At 38.9% G+C, this 15,923-nt stretch overlaps 4 protein-coding genes across 6 annotated transcripts; 1 reads left to right on the forward strand and 3 right to left on the reverse strand.

Moving 5' to 3' along the window:
* Positions 1 to 204: 204 nt before the first annotated feature.
* Positions 205 to 5,199, reverse strand: LOC144085541 (coiled-coil domain-containing protein 13-like). Of its 2 annotated transcripts, none has more exons than XM_077614917.1 (11): positions 4,993 to 5,199; positions 4,298 to 4,443; positions 4,070 to 4,212; positions 3,923 to 4,003; positions 3,402 to 3,515; positions 3,214 to 3,318; positions 2,897 to 3,040; positions 2,668 to 2,835; positions 2,155 to 2,364; positions 2,012 to 2,070; positions 205 to 1,566 (listed from the first exon to the last, which is right to left on the reverse strand). In XM_077614917.1, the coding sequence occupies exons 1-11, from the start codon at positions 5,025 to 5,027 to the stop codon at positions 1,530 to 1,532; spliced, it is 1,242 nt and encodes a 413-aa protein (XP_077471043.1). In that variant the 5' UTR covers positions 5,028 to 5,199; the 3' UTR covers positions 205 to 1,529. The 2 variants fall into 2 exon arrangements, with proteins under 2 accessions (XP_077471043.1, XP_077471042.1); XM_077614916.1 differs by having other exon boundaries at positions 2,012 to 2,085; positions 4,993 to 5,196.
* LOC144085540 (coiled-coil domain-containing protein 13-like) lies at positions 5,193 to 9,160 on the reverse strand. Of its 2 annotated transcripts, none has more exons than XM_077614915.1 (10): positions 8,986 to 9,160; positions 8,178 to 8,322; positions 7,947 to 8,098; positions 7,721 to 7,863; positions 7,361 to 7,438; positions 7,073 to 7,186; positions 6,889 to 6,993; positions 6,474 to 6,620; positions 6,235 to 6,408; positions 5,193 to 6,162 (listed from the first exon to the last, which is right to left on the reverse strand). In XM_077614915.1, exons 1-10 carry the CDS (start codon positions 9,080 to 9,082, stop codon positions 5,944 to 5,946), a joined length of 1,374 nt encoding a protein of 457 aa, XP_077471041.1. In that variant the 5' UTR covers positions 9,083 to 9,160; the 3' UTR covers positions 5,193 to 5,943. The 2 variants fall into 2 exon arrangements, with proteins under 2 accessions (XP_077471041.1, XP_077471039.1); XM_077614913.1 differs by having other exon boundaries at positions 6,235 to 6,411.
* Positions 9,161 to 9,582: 422 nt separating this feature from the next.
* On the reverse strand, positions 9,583 to 11,749 carry higd1a (HIG1 hypoxia inducible domain family, member 1A). The gene is made up of 4 exons (XM_077614920.1): positions 11,602 to 11,749; positions 11,225 to 11,299; positions 10,216 to 10,350; positions 9,583 to 10,099 (listed from the first exon to the last, which is right to left on the reverse strand). Exons 2-4 carry the CDS (start codon positions 11,292 to 11,294, stop codon positions 10,026 to 10,028), a joined length of 279 nt encoding a protein of 92 aa, XP_077471046.1. The 5' UTR covers positions 11,295 to 11,299; positions 11,602 to 11,749; the 3' UTR covers positions 9,583 to 10,025.
* A 929-nt stretch (positions 11,750 to 12,678) lies between these two features.
* LOC144085539 (5-beta-cholestane-3-alpha,7-alpha-diol 12-alpha-hydroxylase-like) lies at positions 12,679 to 14,933 on the forward strand. The gene has a single exon (XM_077614912.1). It carries the CDS (start codon positions 12,719 to 12,721, stop codon positions 14,240 to 14,242), a length of 1,524 nt encoding a protein of 507 aa, XP_077471038.1. The 5' UTR covers positions 12,679 to 12,718; the 3' UTR covers positions 14,243 to 14,933.
* Positions 14,934 to 15,923: the final 990 nt, after the last annotated feature.

The raw sequence follows: 15,923 nt of genomic DNA on the forward strand, positions 1-15,923 counted from the left end.
ATATTTATGATGACCATGTATAGTGAGGCTTTTTTCTTGCAAAAATGACCATGTATACCATACATGGTCTTTTTTTCAAGAAAAAAACCTTACTACACATTGTATAGTAAGGCTTTTTTCTTGAAAAAAATGACCATGTATAGTAAGGCTTTTTTCTTGCAAAAATGACCATGTATTATAGTTAGGCTTTGGGGGGGAGGTCGACCATGTATAGTAAGGGTTTTTTTTTGCAAAATGACCATGTATAGTAAGGCTTTTTTTCTTGCAAAAATGCCCATGTATATTAACATCAGTCTGTGATTGATATTTTTTTTTACACCAGCAGAGGCCTTGAAGGCCCTGACAGTCCACCACTTCCTACAACTATCAAAATCAATAAAAGTGAAGACTGGGAGCAGAAGAGCTAATTTACAGAGTGGATTTTGTTCTAGAAATGTGCAGAAGAATCATTTTTAAAATTATCATCAACAGATAGCCTACACTATGAAACTTTTTTTAAAGTGAAAGACAACACCTTTTTCATGTCCATCACAGAGGAAAGAATCAATGTAAAGTGTAAAACTGGACAAAATAAAGAGGAATACATAGGTCAGTTGTCTTCTTCCCAGTTTTGAGGGTTCCAAATCTCCTTTTGCGTGGTTTCACATCTTTTGAAAAAAAATACTGTAGATAATCTAATTTAGTTCCTTAGTTACCTTTTTGGTTGTGTAAACACAATAATCATGTGAACAGAAGCATGCAATCGTTACCTAACTTGATTTTTAAAATGATCAATTTTAGTGATGACTGATGACTACTTTGCCGCTCAAGTATTTACACAGAAGAAGAAAGGTACAATCAAACTTGAGCACCCGACGGCTTCAAATGTACACAAGGTCAAGGTTTAGTGGTGATAACGTTGGGTGACGAGACAGAAGTGGAGGATGGAGGTGGAGGAGCTCGTTCCTGCCGGCTCAAGTTTGTCACGTGACATGAGAAGTTAAGGACGTGAGCTGGAGCGTCAGGCCAAATTGTTTGTTGTCACGGAGCCTACAGGAAGTCACGCTCGACTTGTCGCATCACGTCAGCATTAAGGCTCTGGGGTCACCGTGCAGAATGCTCTTCAGCGATGCCCTCGGCAGCTTTCTTTTCCTCTGGCTCAATGGCCAGCCCCGAGCTCGGAATCGACATTAGCATCTTCAGCAGACTTTAATAGAAATAGCCAAACAGCCACGAGTCACTCCTTAAGAAATTGAAATGTTGCATCCCTGGTAGTGACGCTGGACACCAAGGTGGAGGGAAAATACAGAGTAAAATGTCACATATCCACGTTACCATGCTCCAGAAATTCAATTACTGCTGGGCGAGCACCGCTGTCACGCTCCAACGTGTTCTGCCAACGAAGACCTCTTCAGGTTCCGCAAGGTTTCACCCATAGACATGTTCTGCTCTGCCTCAGGGAGGATGTCTTTATAACATGAGGTTACTTTATTTCAGTTCCTGTGATCAGCAATTGGTCAGTTAATTGTTCATGGTGGGGTTTTTTTTGTCTACAGATACCATGGCCCATTGACAGCAAAGGTAGAACTGAGGAAGAAGTACAGAGGGGCATGAATTAGAATATGTACTCTTCATGTAGAGGTTGTTTTGAATATCTCATTTTCTGAACCGCTTTATCCTCATCAGGGTCACGAGGGGTGCTGGAGCCTATCCCAGCTGACTCCAGGGCAGAGGCGGGGACACCCTGAATCGGTAGCCAGCCAATCACAGGGCACAAGGAGACGGACAACCATGCACACTCACATCCATACCTAGGGGCAATTTAGAGTGTCCAATCAGCCTACCATGCATGTGGGAGGAAACCAGAGTACCCAGACGAAACCCACACAGGCCCAGGGAGAACATGTAAACTCCACACAGGTGGACCAACCTGGATTTGAACCCAGGACCCCCGAGCTGTGAGGCCGACGTGCTAACCACTTGCTCCACCGGGCAGCCCTGTTTTGAATATGCCTTAGTAAAAAGTGCATACCGTGGTGAGTTTTTCTTGACAGTGGCGCCCTCCTCAGGAGAAAATGTTGAGATGCTGACCTGGGAGTGCACATCCTTTTGAAAGCTTTAATATATTTCTATTTCAAAATTTTACATTAGACTGACTACATAATATTGACTCACCTTTGTTGAGAGCTTGTCAATTTTCTCCTCCAGCTCCTTGATGGTGACTTCTTTGTCAGCGACCACTTGGTACAAGTTCTGGATCAGTGTGTTTTGCAAGGACAGCTCACTGCTCAACGGAACTATGGTATTTGGCTGGGCCAGGACGTTCTGTTCCTCCACTTGTTTTGTGAGCTGAGTCACCTTCTCCTGAATTTGGGCCTTCTCGTTCTGAAATAAAACATGAGACGGCACACATAAAAATTGTTTATAAAAAAAAAAGATTTAAGACTGTCTGCCTCAAACCCCATTCTTTCCACCTGCATTTTCCGCATAAACAATACACAATAAAATATAAATATATAGTAGGTATATATAGGGCGGCATTACCATTTATCTCTTTTGGAATGTGTTACATTCATCTAATCTAAGTTACCGATATTTGTAAAAACAAGACACTTTGTCAGTTTGAACATTATATCTTTATAGTTTATAAGGTAAGAGCTTAAACAGCACCCCATGTTGACCACTTACCAGTAGAGCTTCCACCAGCTCATCGTCGTGTTTACTTTTAACTAACGCGGCTGATATCTGAGCTGACTTTTCCTCAGACAGAACCTTGATCCTGGCTTTGGAGGCTTCCAGCTTCTTCTTCACCTCTTCATGGTCCTTCTGGAGGGCTTCATAGCTGGCTGAGATCCTCTGCAAAAAAACAGCAAGACTAGGTTTACCACATAACAACCCAATTGTAGAGTACACAGACCTCAAATGCTTCCTTCCTCTCTTTTTCCATTGTGCGAATAAAGCTGATGTTTCTGCCTAGAGGAATTTTTGAAGGCTCTTCTACTCTTTGCTCGCTTGATGCCTGAGTCGTCGTCTTCTTCAGTTGCTGCTCGAGGTCACGTACCTGTCATACACATCCTGTTAAGGTCACGGTTGCCTCACCCTTCTATCTTCACCCTTTTAAATATAGCTTGAAGTGATTTGCATAATGGTGTTTTCACTTCTTTCTTCTTCATAACACCATCATCATTTAAAAAAAAATGAATAAATGTGTTAAAAAGTGGAATGCAAATTTACTCTCAATTGGAGGGCCAGTATCTGCTGTGCTCGTCCTCTTATGTTCCCAGCGCCACTCATTAACTGCTGAATATTGGCATCTTCCCCCACCTCGCTTATTAGAACCTGCCACAAAGAACATGAACACCACACTAGGATGAATGCCGTCATACTTATTTGGATATCGAGGGCGGCGAGATGTTTTGCACCTTCTGAGCCAATTTCAACTCTTGCTTGAGAAATTGAATCTGGTTGCGATGCTCAGTGACTTTCAGCTGAGCAGCAGATAATTTGTCCTTGAGAGACTTTACCACTGGATTGTCCTATTTTTGTCAACAATGGAATGACATTTAATCTCAATAAAAAATACGATGAATATTGAATTGAATGGCAAAATGTATATGCATGTAAATTATAATATCGAAATGATTCAACACAAGCGCTTTTGTATATTTCATCAGGACGTATGTTTAACATAGCAAGTAAACATTTATAAAAAATAATAATATAGCAGGAAGCTCGAAGATCGAGTGGTTAGCGCGTCAACCTTTTTTTTACCTAGCCCAAGTTATGCACTTTTTTTTCTGAAACATTTTACAACCTGTGAGTAGCACACCACCAATTCAGGGTGTCTCCCGCCTGATGTTGGCTGGGATAGGCTCCAGCACCCCCCACGATCCTTGTAAAGATAAGCGGTACAGAAAATGAATGAGTCATAAAAACAACTTACCCCACAAAGTTTGGCTAGTTTTTGTTTCTGAGTGTTGACATCAGTTTTTTGTCCTGATAATGATAGGAGAGCCACTTGCAACTGTATGATGAATGAGGGGAAACATTTCAAAACAACATCAAAACATCAAATGCAAACAAGACAAACCTGGTTTTCAAGATCCTTAATTCTATTGATACTCTGTTTGGCTTTGGATCGCTCACGCTCGGCCTCAGATGTCAACTCTCGGTTGCGCTTGGATAATTCCACGATCTTGACGGCGGCCACGTCTCCTCCTGGGCCAAAAGCACCTGAAACACAAGTTGAGTTTGTTCTGGTTGTTATTGTTTTTTTGGTTTTACATCTCGAAGCAAAATGAGATTAAGACAAATATACCAGCCAAGGCCAGGACCCGTTCATCTTCCAGCTTCTTTTTCACTTGTCTGATTTCAAAGTCCTTTTCAGAGAGGAGTTTTAAAAGGCAATCATTTTCATCTCTCATTTCCCGCAATTGGTTCAACCAGCCCTCCTTCTGCTGCTCTCTAATGGAAATATAATCACTCACAATAAACACTGTCATGGCACGCACAAATGAAGATTAAGTGTGGATACTGTGCCTGGAAGGTTTTATTTTTTTGTTTGTTTGATTTGGATTTTTTTTACATTTTTAAATGTAGAAAAAATATGTGCTGTGGTCTGCACATAATTTTAATTTTTCATTAAATGTAGAGGGCATCATAACTATAATATTTTGAGTACAATCATGTTTGACTGTAAAAAAAAAAAAGCTAATTTCTAAATTGTGAAATTTAATTTGGGGGGGCCAAATAAAAAATGCAAAAAGCAATACAAGTCATTGGTAGCATTGAAACAACGATAGCGGGGTAACTTGATAAGTTTTGTGTATTTTACCATGTTTATACTCTTGATTTAACGAATATGAACATAACGAGGTAACATCAATTTTACTCACACAATACTTTTTCAAAATCCCTACAGATGAATGTAATTGTTGGGACTTTCAGAAGTCATTTGACTAGATAATTAAATATTTTACTTGGAAATGACCATTAGTGGTAAATATAACTTACGTGTAATTATCCCAATCTGCAGTTGGGTCGTGCATTGTTTCATTAAGAAAACTTCTGTGGCCTCGCTTTTAACCTGTGAAGAAAACACAAAAAACAAAGACAAATACTTAAAATTCATGCAACCTGCACTTATGAAGAGTCTCTTAGCACTCCTAGGCATATTTTCTTTAGTTTCGCAAAAAGGCATGACCACACACACGCACGTATGTCAGCCTTTATTGCGCAAAAGCATTACAATATCACTCAGGAATGATGTCCCTTGTTACACATTTTCGATAGTCGAAATGCCCTTTAGTGCGTAATTTGCATTAGCAACTCTACGTAGTTACGTCATGTAGTTATCTTTAAAAAAAATAAAAATAAAAAAGTCCCTCATTATTTCCAGGAAACATGAATATCACAGTAATGAAAAAAAGAAACGAAGGATTAAATGTATATCAATCTCCGCCATATTGGAACAGTAGAAAATGTAGTAATACAGACTAATATAGTTCCTAAATGGTTAGAATGAAGGTAAGGAGGGGGTTATATACATTGGAATTATTCCAATGTATATATTTTTCAAATTTAGTGTTCCTTAATTTATGTTACACTCAACTAAATGCAAATCTGAGTAACCACATTAGAAAATGTCTAAGTATACCAAAATTATTATAGCATGATAATAGTGTAATTCTGGGTGTGGGGGGCAGTGTTTAGGTGTTCAGCCTGTTCATCCCAAATCCATCAAGTTCATCTCTCAGATGGACAGACAAAAAGGTTTATATTGGCAGTGTTTGTGTTCTGTATTTCCTACAAGTATTAACCAATAAAATGATTATTTCTGGTTAATTTTCCAAATAAGGGACTATGGCTCAGCAAAGTCCAATTATTGAATTTAGTGAAGTACTGCTCCCCCACATGGTATGGAATTTTAAATTGAATTTATATTTTGTTCTTATAATTATTATATTATTCAACATTATTTGTCTGTGATGGTCCATTGAAGAACTGCTGGATTATGTCCTCTAAATCTCTAATGGTATTTTCCTTGTCAGCAACAACTTGGTATAAGTTCTCGATGAGCATCTTCTGTTCGGAAAGCTTGCTGCTCAGAGACGGTCCTGAGTTGGGCTTCACGTTCTGACTGGTGAGCTGACTTAACATCTCCAGCAAGTGGCTCTTTTCCTTCTGCCGTTGGAAGATGGAGACAAGGAGTATTCATTTGATGCTTTGGTTCACAATGAATGCCTTTACTCTTACCAGCATAGCATCGACAAGCTCGTCGTCGTGTTTACTCTTTACTAACAGCGAGGACATCTGAGACTTAAGGGCTTTCATGTCAGAAGATAAACATTTATTCCGGGATTTGCAGGCTTCTAGCACTTTCTTCACTTCATCACGCTCTCTTTGCAAGGCTTCGCTGCTTTCCATGAGCTTCTGAAGATAGAACAAATTGTCCGATCAATGCCATTAGGGTTGGAAAATGAATCAGGACTCACTTGAAATTCCTCTTTCTTCTCCTTCTCGGTACTGCGGGTGTAGCCAACATTACGGCCCAGATTTTTACGAGAATTGATCGAACATTCCTCGTACACATTTGAAACCATTTTGAGAGGTGTCCCGAGTTGCTGCTCCAAGTCACGAATCTGTCTCACACATACAATTTTATTTTAAGTCACCTAATTTTGCAAGACCAGCTAGTTTGTTTCCTTGGAAACCAAATGTTGAAACATTTTACATTATCAACATGACTTAAGGGCTCAATTCTATTGGGAGTGTTGTTATGCATTCAAATGACTTTTGGCCATATGGAAGAAAATGAGTGAGATTCCAGATACGTTTTGAAATTAATTTTCAAAAATAAATTTCTAAGACCTTGAAAATAATTTGATACTAACTTAACTTCCATCTTACCCTTGATTGAAGAGCCAGTATCTGCTGTGCACGTCCCCTAACATTCCCAGCACAGCCAAGTAACTGCTGAAAGTTGACATCTCCTCCAACCTCACTAATTATAACCTGTCATACATGACATCAAAAGCATATATAAATGTGTAAAATGTGTCTTGAGAGTCCGAATAGATGAGATGTTTTACACCTTGTGGGCGACTTTTAACTCCTGCTTGAGAATCTGAACTTGGTTGCGATACTCGGTGGCTTTAAGCTGGTTAGCAGATAATTTGTCTTTCAGAGACTTGACCAATGGATTTTCCTAATTTCACAAAGAAAATCAAATGTTATGAATAGGAGGACATGATTAAACATGAAAACGACAGTATAATCTAGAAAATGGAACACATGAAGACCAGCTACAAGACCTCTCCTAACAACCAAGTTAACAACTATAAAGCGTCATTGTAATAAAACAAGGCGATTTAGACTGTACCTCTTTCGGTGAGCTTTGCTTTTGCAAAGTACTAGGTTCAACCGTTTTCCCTGGTAGAGAGCGTTGAGCAGTTTGTAGCTGAAGCAAGAAAATTGATCAATAAGATTTTTGTCGCAATGAAATGACCTCAACTTTCACAGAGGACTTTCATCAAGGGTGGCCAAGTTTGGTCCTCGAGAGTCCCCTATCCAAGTCTCCCTCCACCGACACATCTGAATCAAATAATCTGGATCGGTAACAAGCTTCTGGGGAGCTTTCTGATGAGTTGATCATTTAATTCAGATGTGGTACAGGAGGGAGAGATGGAAAACAGACTGGGTTGGGGCTCTTGAGGATCGGACTAGGCCACCCTTGACTTACATCATTCTCAAGTGTCTTAATTCTGTTGCTGTTTTGTCTGGACTTTGCTCTCTCTTGCTCCACTTCAATAGTCAGCTCTCGGTTCTTTTTGGACAGCTCCACAATCTTAACAGCAGCTGCATCACCTAACATGCCGGTTGCACCTAGAATACCACGACAAGCCGTATAACACTTATCATCAACATGTTAGAGCATGAAAAATTTAAAATAAAAAATACGGCTGTACCAGCTAAGAGAAGAATTCTTTCGTCTTCCCATTTTTTCTTCATGTGATTGATTTCAAAATCCTTTTCATTTAGAAGTTTGAAGAGGCGACCGTTGACATCCGTCAGCTCCCTCAGCTCGTTCAGCAAAAGCTGATGCCTGTAGTGTTCGCCTCTAGAGTCATTGATTAGTGAGAGGTTAACCGATACTACATAGGTGGAAGCTGAAAGTTGACATCTTGTAAGACTCTCACCTGTCACCAAGATTGTCTAGTTCAGTGATTAGATCAAAATGGTCCTTAAAAAATGCATCTTTCATTTTCTCCCCATCCTCTTCACTATTTGTTACCTCTAGGGGATTGTCCATTTCATCGCTATACTCCACGACGAGTGAGGCTTCTGTTGAAAAGACAAACGATGTGATAAAAGATGAATTAGGTGGTTTTTTTTAGATATATATATATATAGATTATATTTAGGTTGCAACTGATTCCCTTTGGATCTGCACATGTTTATCTTTCGTTGAATATTTTTAAGTGCTTTAATTGAATTGAATGCTTTTGTACAAATAACAACAAATAATAAACAGAACAAAAAACAAACAAAAAATAATAAACAAACAATCAAGAAGTGTGTTGTAATTTCATGCAAACTTCACAGATTTAGGACCAACCTGGGATTGAACCCTCGCTCTCAGAACTGTGAGGCCAATGCACTAACCACTCGTGAAAAGTGTTACAATTATATTTTAGGTCAGTGTGTTTACATTAAAGTTCTAATATTCATTTTTTATATATGTACTGTGTCAATAGTCATGGATGCAATGGAGATTGGTGGAGCTAATTGTAATGTACATATAGGAAAAACAACCATTTACACCTGAGAATTTAGTAGGGCTATTTATGAACCTTTGCTCTAGGACTCACGTAAAAAAAATAGGGGAAGACTAGCTTTCAACCAGGAAGCTCAACTGTACGTGCAGAATTCGCCTATGCTGCTGCATATTGATTACATATACTATTATATTTCTGATTTTGAATTTGCACTACGCGAATGACTCACCTGCCATAATTTGAAGTATAAAACACGCTCTTTTGTATACGTTTGCCACACTGAAGACTTTCCTCAGGCTTTCCGGTACCGCGACTTCTGTATCCATGGCAACGGCAAGGTCTCGCGAGATGGGAAGATTGGACGAGCAAGAACTTATCCCCGACGCGACTTATTCTTTAGTGAAGTTTTATCAATCTTTACTCATCAATCAACTCGCTAATTGATCGTGCTTATGTGCGAAGATTTTTAAGATTTAGGGGAAACGTCAGCACATCAAATATGTGAAACTATTAAAAGCTGTTTAGCTTCATATAACTCGCTTGAATCCCATAAGTGGTAGTTTATTTTTTAGTCATTAGGAAACAAACATTTCAAATACTGTGACCCAATATGCAAACATGTTGTTTTTGGGGGGTGGAGGGGTGTATAAGGCATTTGAGTGTGCTATAGCATAAATACCAGGTATATAAATTACTCTACCTGCAATCCTCATAATATGCTGGCTGTTTGATTTGCCACTCATGAAACTTCACTTTAAATGTAACTGGACCCTTCTTGATGGAAAATATGATGCTTTACTAAATCAATCTATGATGAAATCTGTGATTCAAAATCATAAATTAACATTTAATCAAAATATTATTTACATTGATTCATAAACGTACCTTCTATTTGTTTTTGAATAAAGGCCATGGGATGCTCAAATTGTGCAAAAGTAATACATAGTGAGTTTTTTTGATTTGGCAAATAAACCTCAGCCCATTAACAATGTTACACAAACAAACAGTAAAGGGAAATATAATTTTCCAATACAGTGCTAAACCATTCACAAAGTCCTAGAAATATATTTTAACTGCAATTATGTAATTCCCACACCATTCAAAATCTGAATAAAAATTAATAACCTCATGGAAGAAGTGATAGTTTGACAGAGTACTTTTTTGTGTACATGTAATGAGGACACTGTGGGTGTGACCTATTTGTAGAAAAATAAACCTTAATATGAGGTAATATTAAGGGACGATAAATAAAAGAATTTAAGTCCTCGTTCAGTTGGATTTTGTTCTGTTCTGTTCTTCTCTTGGTTTGGCAAAGTAGTCTCGATACATTGTGTAAATGACACCTAAAAAACATTAAACAACAGTTATGTGATGACCAACATATAAATATATATGGTTATAATTTGTTAATATGAATAATAGCAGCAAAGTGGGGGATTTTTTTCCCAATCATACGTACCAATGGTCATGGCTCCTACTACAAAGCCTTGGGCAGCCACCCGCATGTGAATTAGGTGCACGGACATTTTAGTGTCCCCGCGACTTTTTAATTTCCAAAGTCTGTAGCCCACAATGGCGAAGAAGCCGGCCATTCCTGCAAGTACAAGAGAGTGACAATAGTTTGTAACGTAGGGTTTTATAGAAGTGGCACTGGAAAAATAAAATTGTATTTTAAAGTTGAAAAAAATTAAAAAAATGTTGCAAGTCACACTTCAGGCCAAACTATGAAAAATGTGCGACCTATCGTCCAGAAAATGCAGTTTTAGAAATAAGGGATTTACCTTGCTAAGTGAAAAGAAAAAATAATTAATAAATCGTACTGATCAAATGAATGAGAGCGGTATGTCACTGTCGGATGTAAATTAGTCAACCATATTTACTGGTCAAAATTTTCTGCACTTATTGAAAGAGTAGGAATAAGTTGATTCCTTATCATATACCTGGCTATTAATTCAGATTTACAGAAACCACACCCACTTCACAGACTGGGTGTGTTGTGATAGGTTTTTCTTGACAGCGAGGGTGAGTGATATCATGGATAGTGGTGATTACGCCACCAAAAGGTGTGCATTTTTTATGCTTTTCCACTTCCTCTTTCATGTTACCAAATAAAATTATTATAAATCACATTAGACCTGCTCTGCTGGCCATGAGTGTTATCCGTCATTGTGTAAGTAATTCAAGCCTTCTAAGGAGCCATGTGTTTGAGGTGCAGTGTTTTGTGTTGCGACACAGCATCTTCTGGAAAAGAGGAAGTCATGTTTAACACTACTGATGCAGATTAGGCCACATGATCCACTATAATAGGTCATATAAATATTACATCAATTTTTATGAGACAGATCAATAGCTGTGTTGGTGGTGGGGCACAGGAAAAAAACCTCCCAAACTGAGCAATGGCTTTTGTGAATGTCATCACCTGTTATTTTTGACATGTTATGTCGTCAATTCAGCCGGTGTGTACTCACCCACTGGTACAAATGGATTTTCCTTGGCTTTCCTCATTAATTTGGACTCGTTCTCCTCGTAGTCGGACATTGTGACTGGAAACAGTACAAATACCTTGGAAAGTGAACTTACATGGCATGTTAGCTCAAAAATGCTATTCGAAGTTCACGCTAAGGAATAGCTCAGAGGTTACACATGAAGGACAACGTGAATTGACATCATTCATTGTTATTTATTTGTATAAGTCCCTGTTATCGCCCTAAAGGTTATTAAAAACACGATCAACGTCTTGATTTTCGTACAGTTTTAATCAGAAATTCATTTTAGCATTTATCAGGAATGTCGTCATCGGCTATTCGTAGCGGTTACACAAACAGTTGTACTAAAACAATCTTACCTTTGTATAACTTGCAACAAAATATGAGTGAATTATGAACAAAATGTAGAGAGACGCAAGTAAGTCTCTTGGGATCTCAATTCGCACGTACGAAGGAAGTGAATGTACCGGCAAGCTTGGTGATGTAACTGAGTGCACGCAAGTGTGACGTCACATGCTACGCAGTATGGTGCGTTTAAAGTAACGAGGAAAAATCTTATTCACTAGTGTCGCTCTGCTTCATGAAGCAATGTATTAAAATTAATGAATGCATGGTAAAAGACAACAACAAAACACTTTTTAGTTGAAGAAGCTTCGTTTTCTCTTAAGATGAGATCAACTATTGATCAGAGAACGATGGAATATTAGAATACCTTTTAAAATTTGATTAAAAAAAATTAGGAACGCACCAACAGTTTACAAAGGTTAAAACAATCAAATATTGCCATTCACACCATAAAATAGCATACAAAGACTGCGAATGTGAGAGATTTTTGTTTGTTTGGGTTAATTGTTAAATAGTCCACATGAAAGTTGATTGAACATTTTAAGAATCCTTGTATTTAAGTAAACTGCCACAAGGTGGTGCCACATCTTCGCAATAGTACTTTAATGCAAAACGATGACAACACTGAAAACTATGTGGTATTATTTTCTAAATACTTAAACACGTGTTGTGGTAAATAAGAAAAAAAAAGGCATTGCTGTTATCAACAATATATAATGCGAAGTCGTGCATAAGCACCACTGCAAGAGGAAAGTGCAATGGAAGACCATCTACTCTCAGAAAGTGCTACATTTGATGGAAAATAACATTACCTGTGTCTGTTATTTGTAGCCTTTGTTCAAGAGTTAGTGAGCAAATTTAACCATAAAAGTTTTTGATCGACAAACTAACTGCTGTTCATACTTTGCTTGTAAAGGTGTTTTCCCCCGTGAATAAATGAAGGCTTAAGTTTTGGAGTCTAAATGGCAGCAGATGTGGCTCATGAATGAATCTGCAAGTGACTATCCATAAATGGAAACCCGCTCGTTTCCTGGAAAATCAAAACCTAAGGGAGGAGCCAAAACACAGTTTTATGGCCCAGCATGCGGCCGATCACTGCAAACATTGCTTGTTCTATCAGAGGGATCAGTCATGTTGCTACCGATCCTTCTCGCCATTCTCACAGCGCTAATGGGAGGTTTGTACCTTTTGGGGGTGTTCAGGCAGCGAAGACCTGGGGAGCCTCCTCTGGACAAAGGTCTCTTCCCTTGGCTGGGCCACGTCTTGGAGTTCCGCAGAGACACGGTGAAATTCCTGCAGAGGATGCAGAGGAAGCACGGTGATGTGTTCACTATCCAGTTAGGTGGCTTCTATGTCACCTTCCTGCAGGACCCCCTGTCCTTCGGTCCATTTGTCAAGGAGAGTCGGGAGAAGCTGGACTTCAACAAGTTTGCCAAGCACCTGGTGCACAGGGTCTTTGGCTACTGGTCGCCCAACAGCGAACATCACATCCTGCAGCAGTCCAGCAACAAGCACCTGAAGGGGGACGGCTTGGAGATCCTCACGCAGTCCATGACGTTCAATCTTAAGAACCTGATGCTGCACAACCTGGGCAAAGACAAGCAGGCCTGGACAGAGGACGGCCTCTTTATGTACTGCTACAATATTGTGTTCAGGGCGGGCTACCTGTCCCTGTACGGCAACGTTTCCCCCAAGTGTGAAGACGGCGAGGAGAATGCTAAAGAAAAAGACAGGGTGGAATCTGAGGCCTTGTTCTTCAAGTTTCGGAAGTACGACCAGCTCTTTCCGAACCTGGCTTACGGCGTCCTACCTCCCAAGAGGAGATTGGAACTGCGAGGTCTGATGGATTACTTCTGGAACGTCCTGTCGATTCGCAAGATGAAGGCTAAAGACAACATCAGCGGCTGGGTCTGGGACCAGCAGCTGGCGCGACAGGAGATGGGCATGGACGAGGCAATGGTCGACAGGTTCATGTTTCTCCTGCTTTGGGCCTCGCAAGGGAACACCGGCCCGTCTTCCTTTTGGTTGCTCCTCTACCTGATGAAGCACCCGGACGCCATGGCGGCCGTCAAGTGTGAAGTGGACCGGATCGTGCGTGAGTCGGGCCAGGAAGTCAGGCCAGACGGGCCCTTGCTGGACTTGACGCGGGAAATGCTGGTCAAGACCACCGTCCTGGACAGCGCCGTGGAGGAGACCCTCAGACTTACCGCTGCGCCTCTCCTTACCAGGGCTGTGCTCCAGGACATGACGCTGAAGATGGCCGATGGCCAGGAGTTCTTCATTCGCAAGGGGGATAGGATGGCGGTCTTCCCATACACCAGTGTCCAAATGGACGCAGGCATCCACGCTGATCCCACCGTTTTCAAATACGACCGCTTCCTCAATCCGGATGGAAGCAGGAAGACAGAGTTTCACAAAGAAGGAAAAAAAGTGAAGTACTACACCATGCCCTGGGGCGCCGGGGTGTCCATCTGTCCAGGTCGCTTCTTTGCCACAAACGAGCTTAAGCAGTTCATCTTCCTCATGTTGGTCTACTTTGAGTTTGAGCTGCTAGATCCCGAAATAGAGATCCCCGCCATCGACGTCCGGCGGTGGGGCTTTGGAACCATGCAACCCGTCAAAGAAGTTCCCTTCCGATACAGATTGAGATTTTAAACGCAGTCTATGGAAGCAACCAGAAGACTTTTGAAAGGGCAATGCAATCAAACCAAAGACTTTCGTGCACTACAGAGAAATAAAGCATTTCAAACTGAATCCGAAATTTTGCACCAGGATTTCAGTATAACAACATTTTTTTCCTGTCCGATAATGCACACAAATCATCATAATATGCCGTCTTAAGAAATTATGTGTTATAATGTTAAGCAAATATTCGCTTAAGCGATGCTATTTTATTATTTGAACTAGGTCAAAAACAGAGCTAGTGATCAAATATGTTTGTTCTGTACAATTAACATTTATTCATCAATGTTTTATAAGTTGTATTTCCGCAAAGAAATCCTTCCGTTTATGTAAGAACTATGATCTTGAATAAAAAGCATACGTTAAAAGGCTGCTTTGGTATGTACAAACCTTTGTGATGAGAAACACATGTGCATGTCTTGCAAATGTGGAACCGTTTAACAGACTTGGAGAATGCTTTTACAGGAATTCTTGGACCCAAAATGTACAAACTCAAAAGTAAAACAAGTAATCAGTGTAATCTTACCTCAATATCGTGCTTAAACGTGATTAGTTAATTCTATGTGATCTGGCAGAATGGTTGTTTTTTTAGTTACATTCTCTGATCAACAAGATGTGTGTAAAGTATTTTTTCTCAAAATAAAGTGTGAAAAAGATGCAACAATATGTCTTCTTGTGTTTCATTGTAATGCTTAACAGTATGTATTATGTTAATAGCAAAGATTTTTTTTATAAGAAACTTGCAGTTTTCTCAGTTATTTCAGATTTACATAACAGGTACAGTATACAAAATGTCCATTTAGAACAAAAGAATAGTTCACAAAAGGAGGTAAAACATATTACAACATATCTCAAACATATCCCAATAAAAGTGATGATATATATATATATATATATATATGTGTATATATATATATATATATATATATATATATATATGTATATATATGTATATATATATATATATATGTATATATATATATATATATATATATATATATATATGTATATATATATATATATATATATATATATATATATATACATATATATATATATATATATATATATATATATATATATATATATATATATATATATATATACACATATATATAGTATGGAAACTTATCCAGGTATGGTGAAGATTGCTCTATAGTGACCTTTTACCATGCTGCTGATGTCACATCACACACGTGGGTGTGTTTTTAGATAATCATTAATTCAGAACTTCCACCCAACAAAGTGGCCTAAACCTACAATAGGTCATTGGTGGTCTGTATACAAGTCAGGTCTATCATTAAAAAAACACAATGTGACTGTCATTTTTAAAAGGATGATCAAATAAGTTGTTGAATAACTAAACACAGCACAGCTGTTATTTATCAACTTCATACATACTACTAGTCATTGCCATGGTGTTTCCTGTCTTAATGGAAATGTTACTACTACTCCTTTATTCTGAAAAACAAACTGGATTGTCCGCATGCAAAATATAATAAGTACATTTAGCAGGCTTGTAAATCTATTTATTATTATTATTATTCTGTTTTGTAAAAACACATTTACATGCTGTGCACCTCTGTTCCGTTTACACCAATATTTACATTAATATACTGTATCCCAATAACACTATATTAGCATCAGAACACTG

Source organism: Stigmatopora argus, chromosome 12 (genome assembly GCF_051989625.1).
Source record: "Stigmatopora argus isolate UIUO_Sarg chromosome 12, RoL_Sarg_1.0, whole genome shotgun sequence".
Lineage (NCBI taxonomy): Eukaryota > Metazoa > Chordata > Actinopteri > Syngnathiformes > Syngnathidae > Stigmatopora > Stigmatopora argus.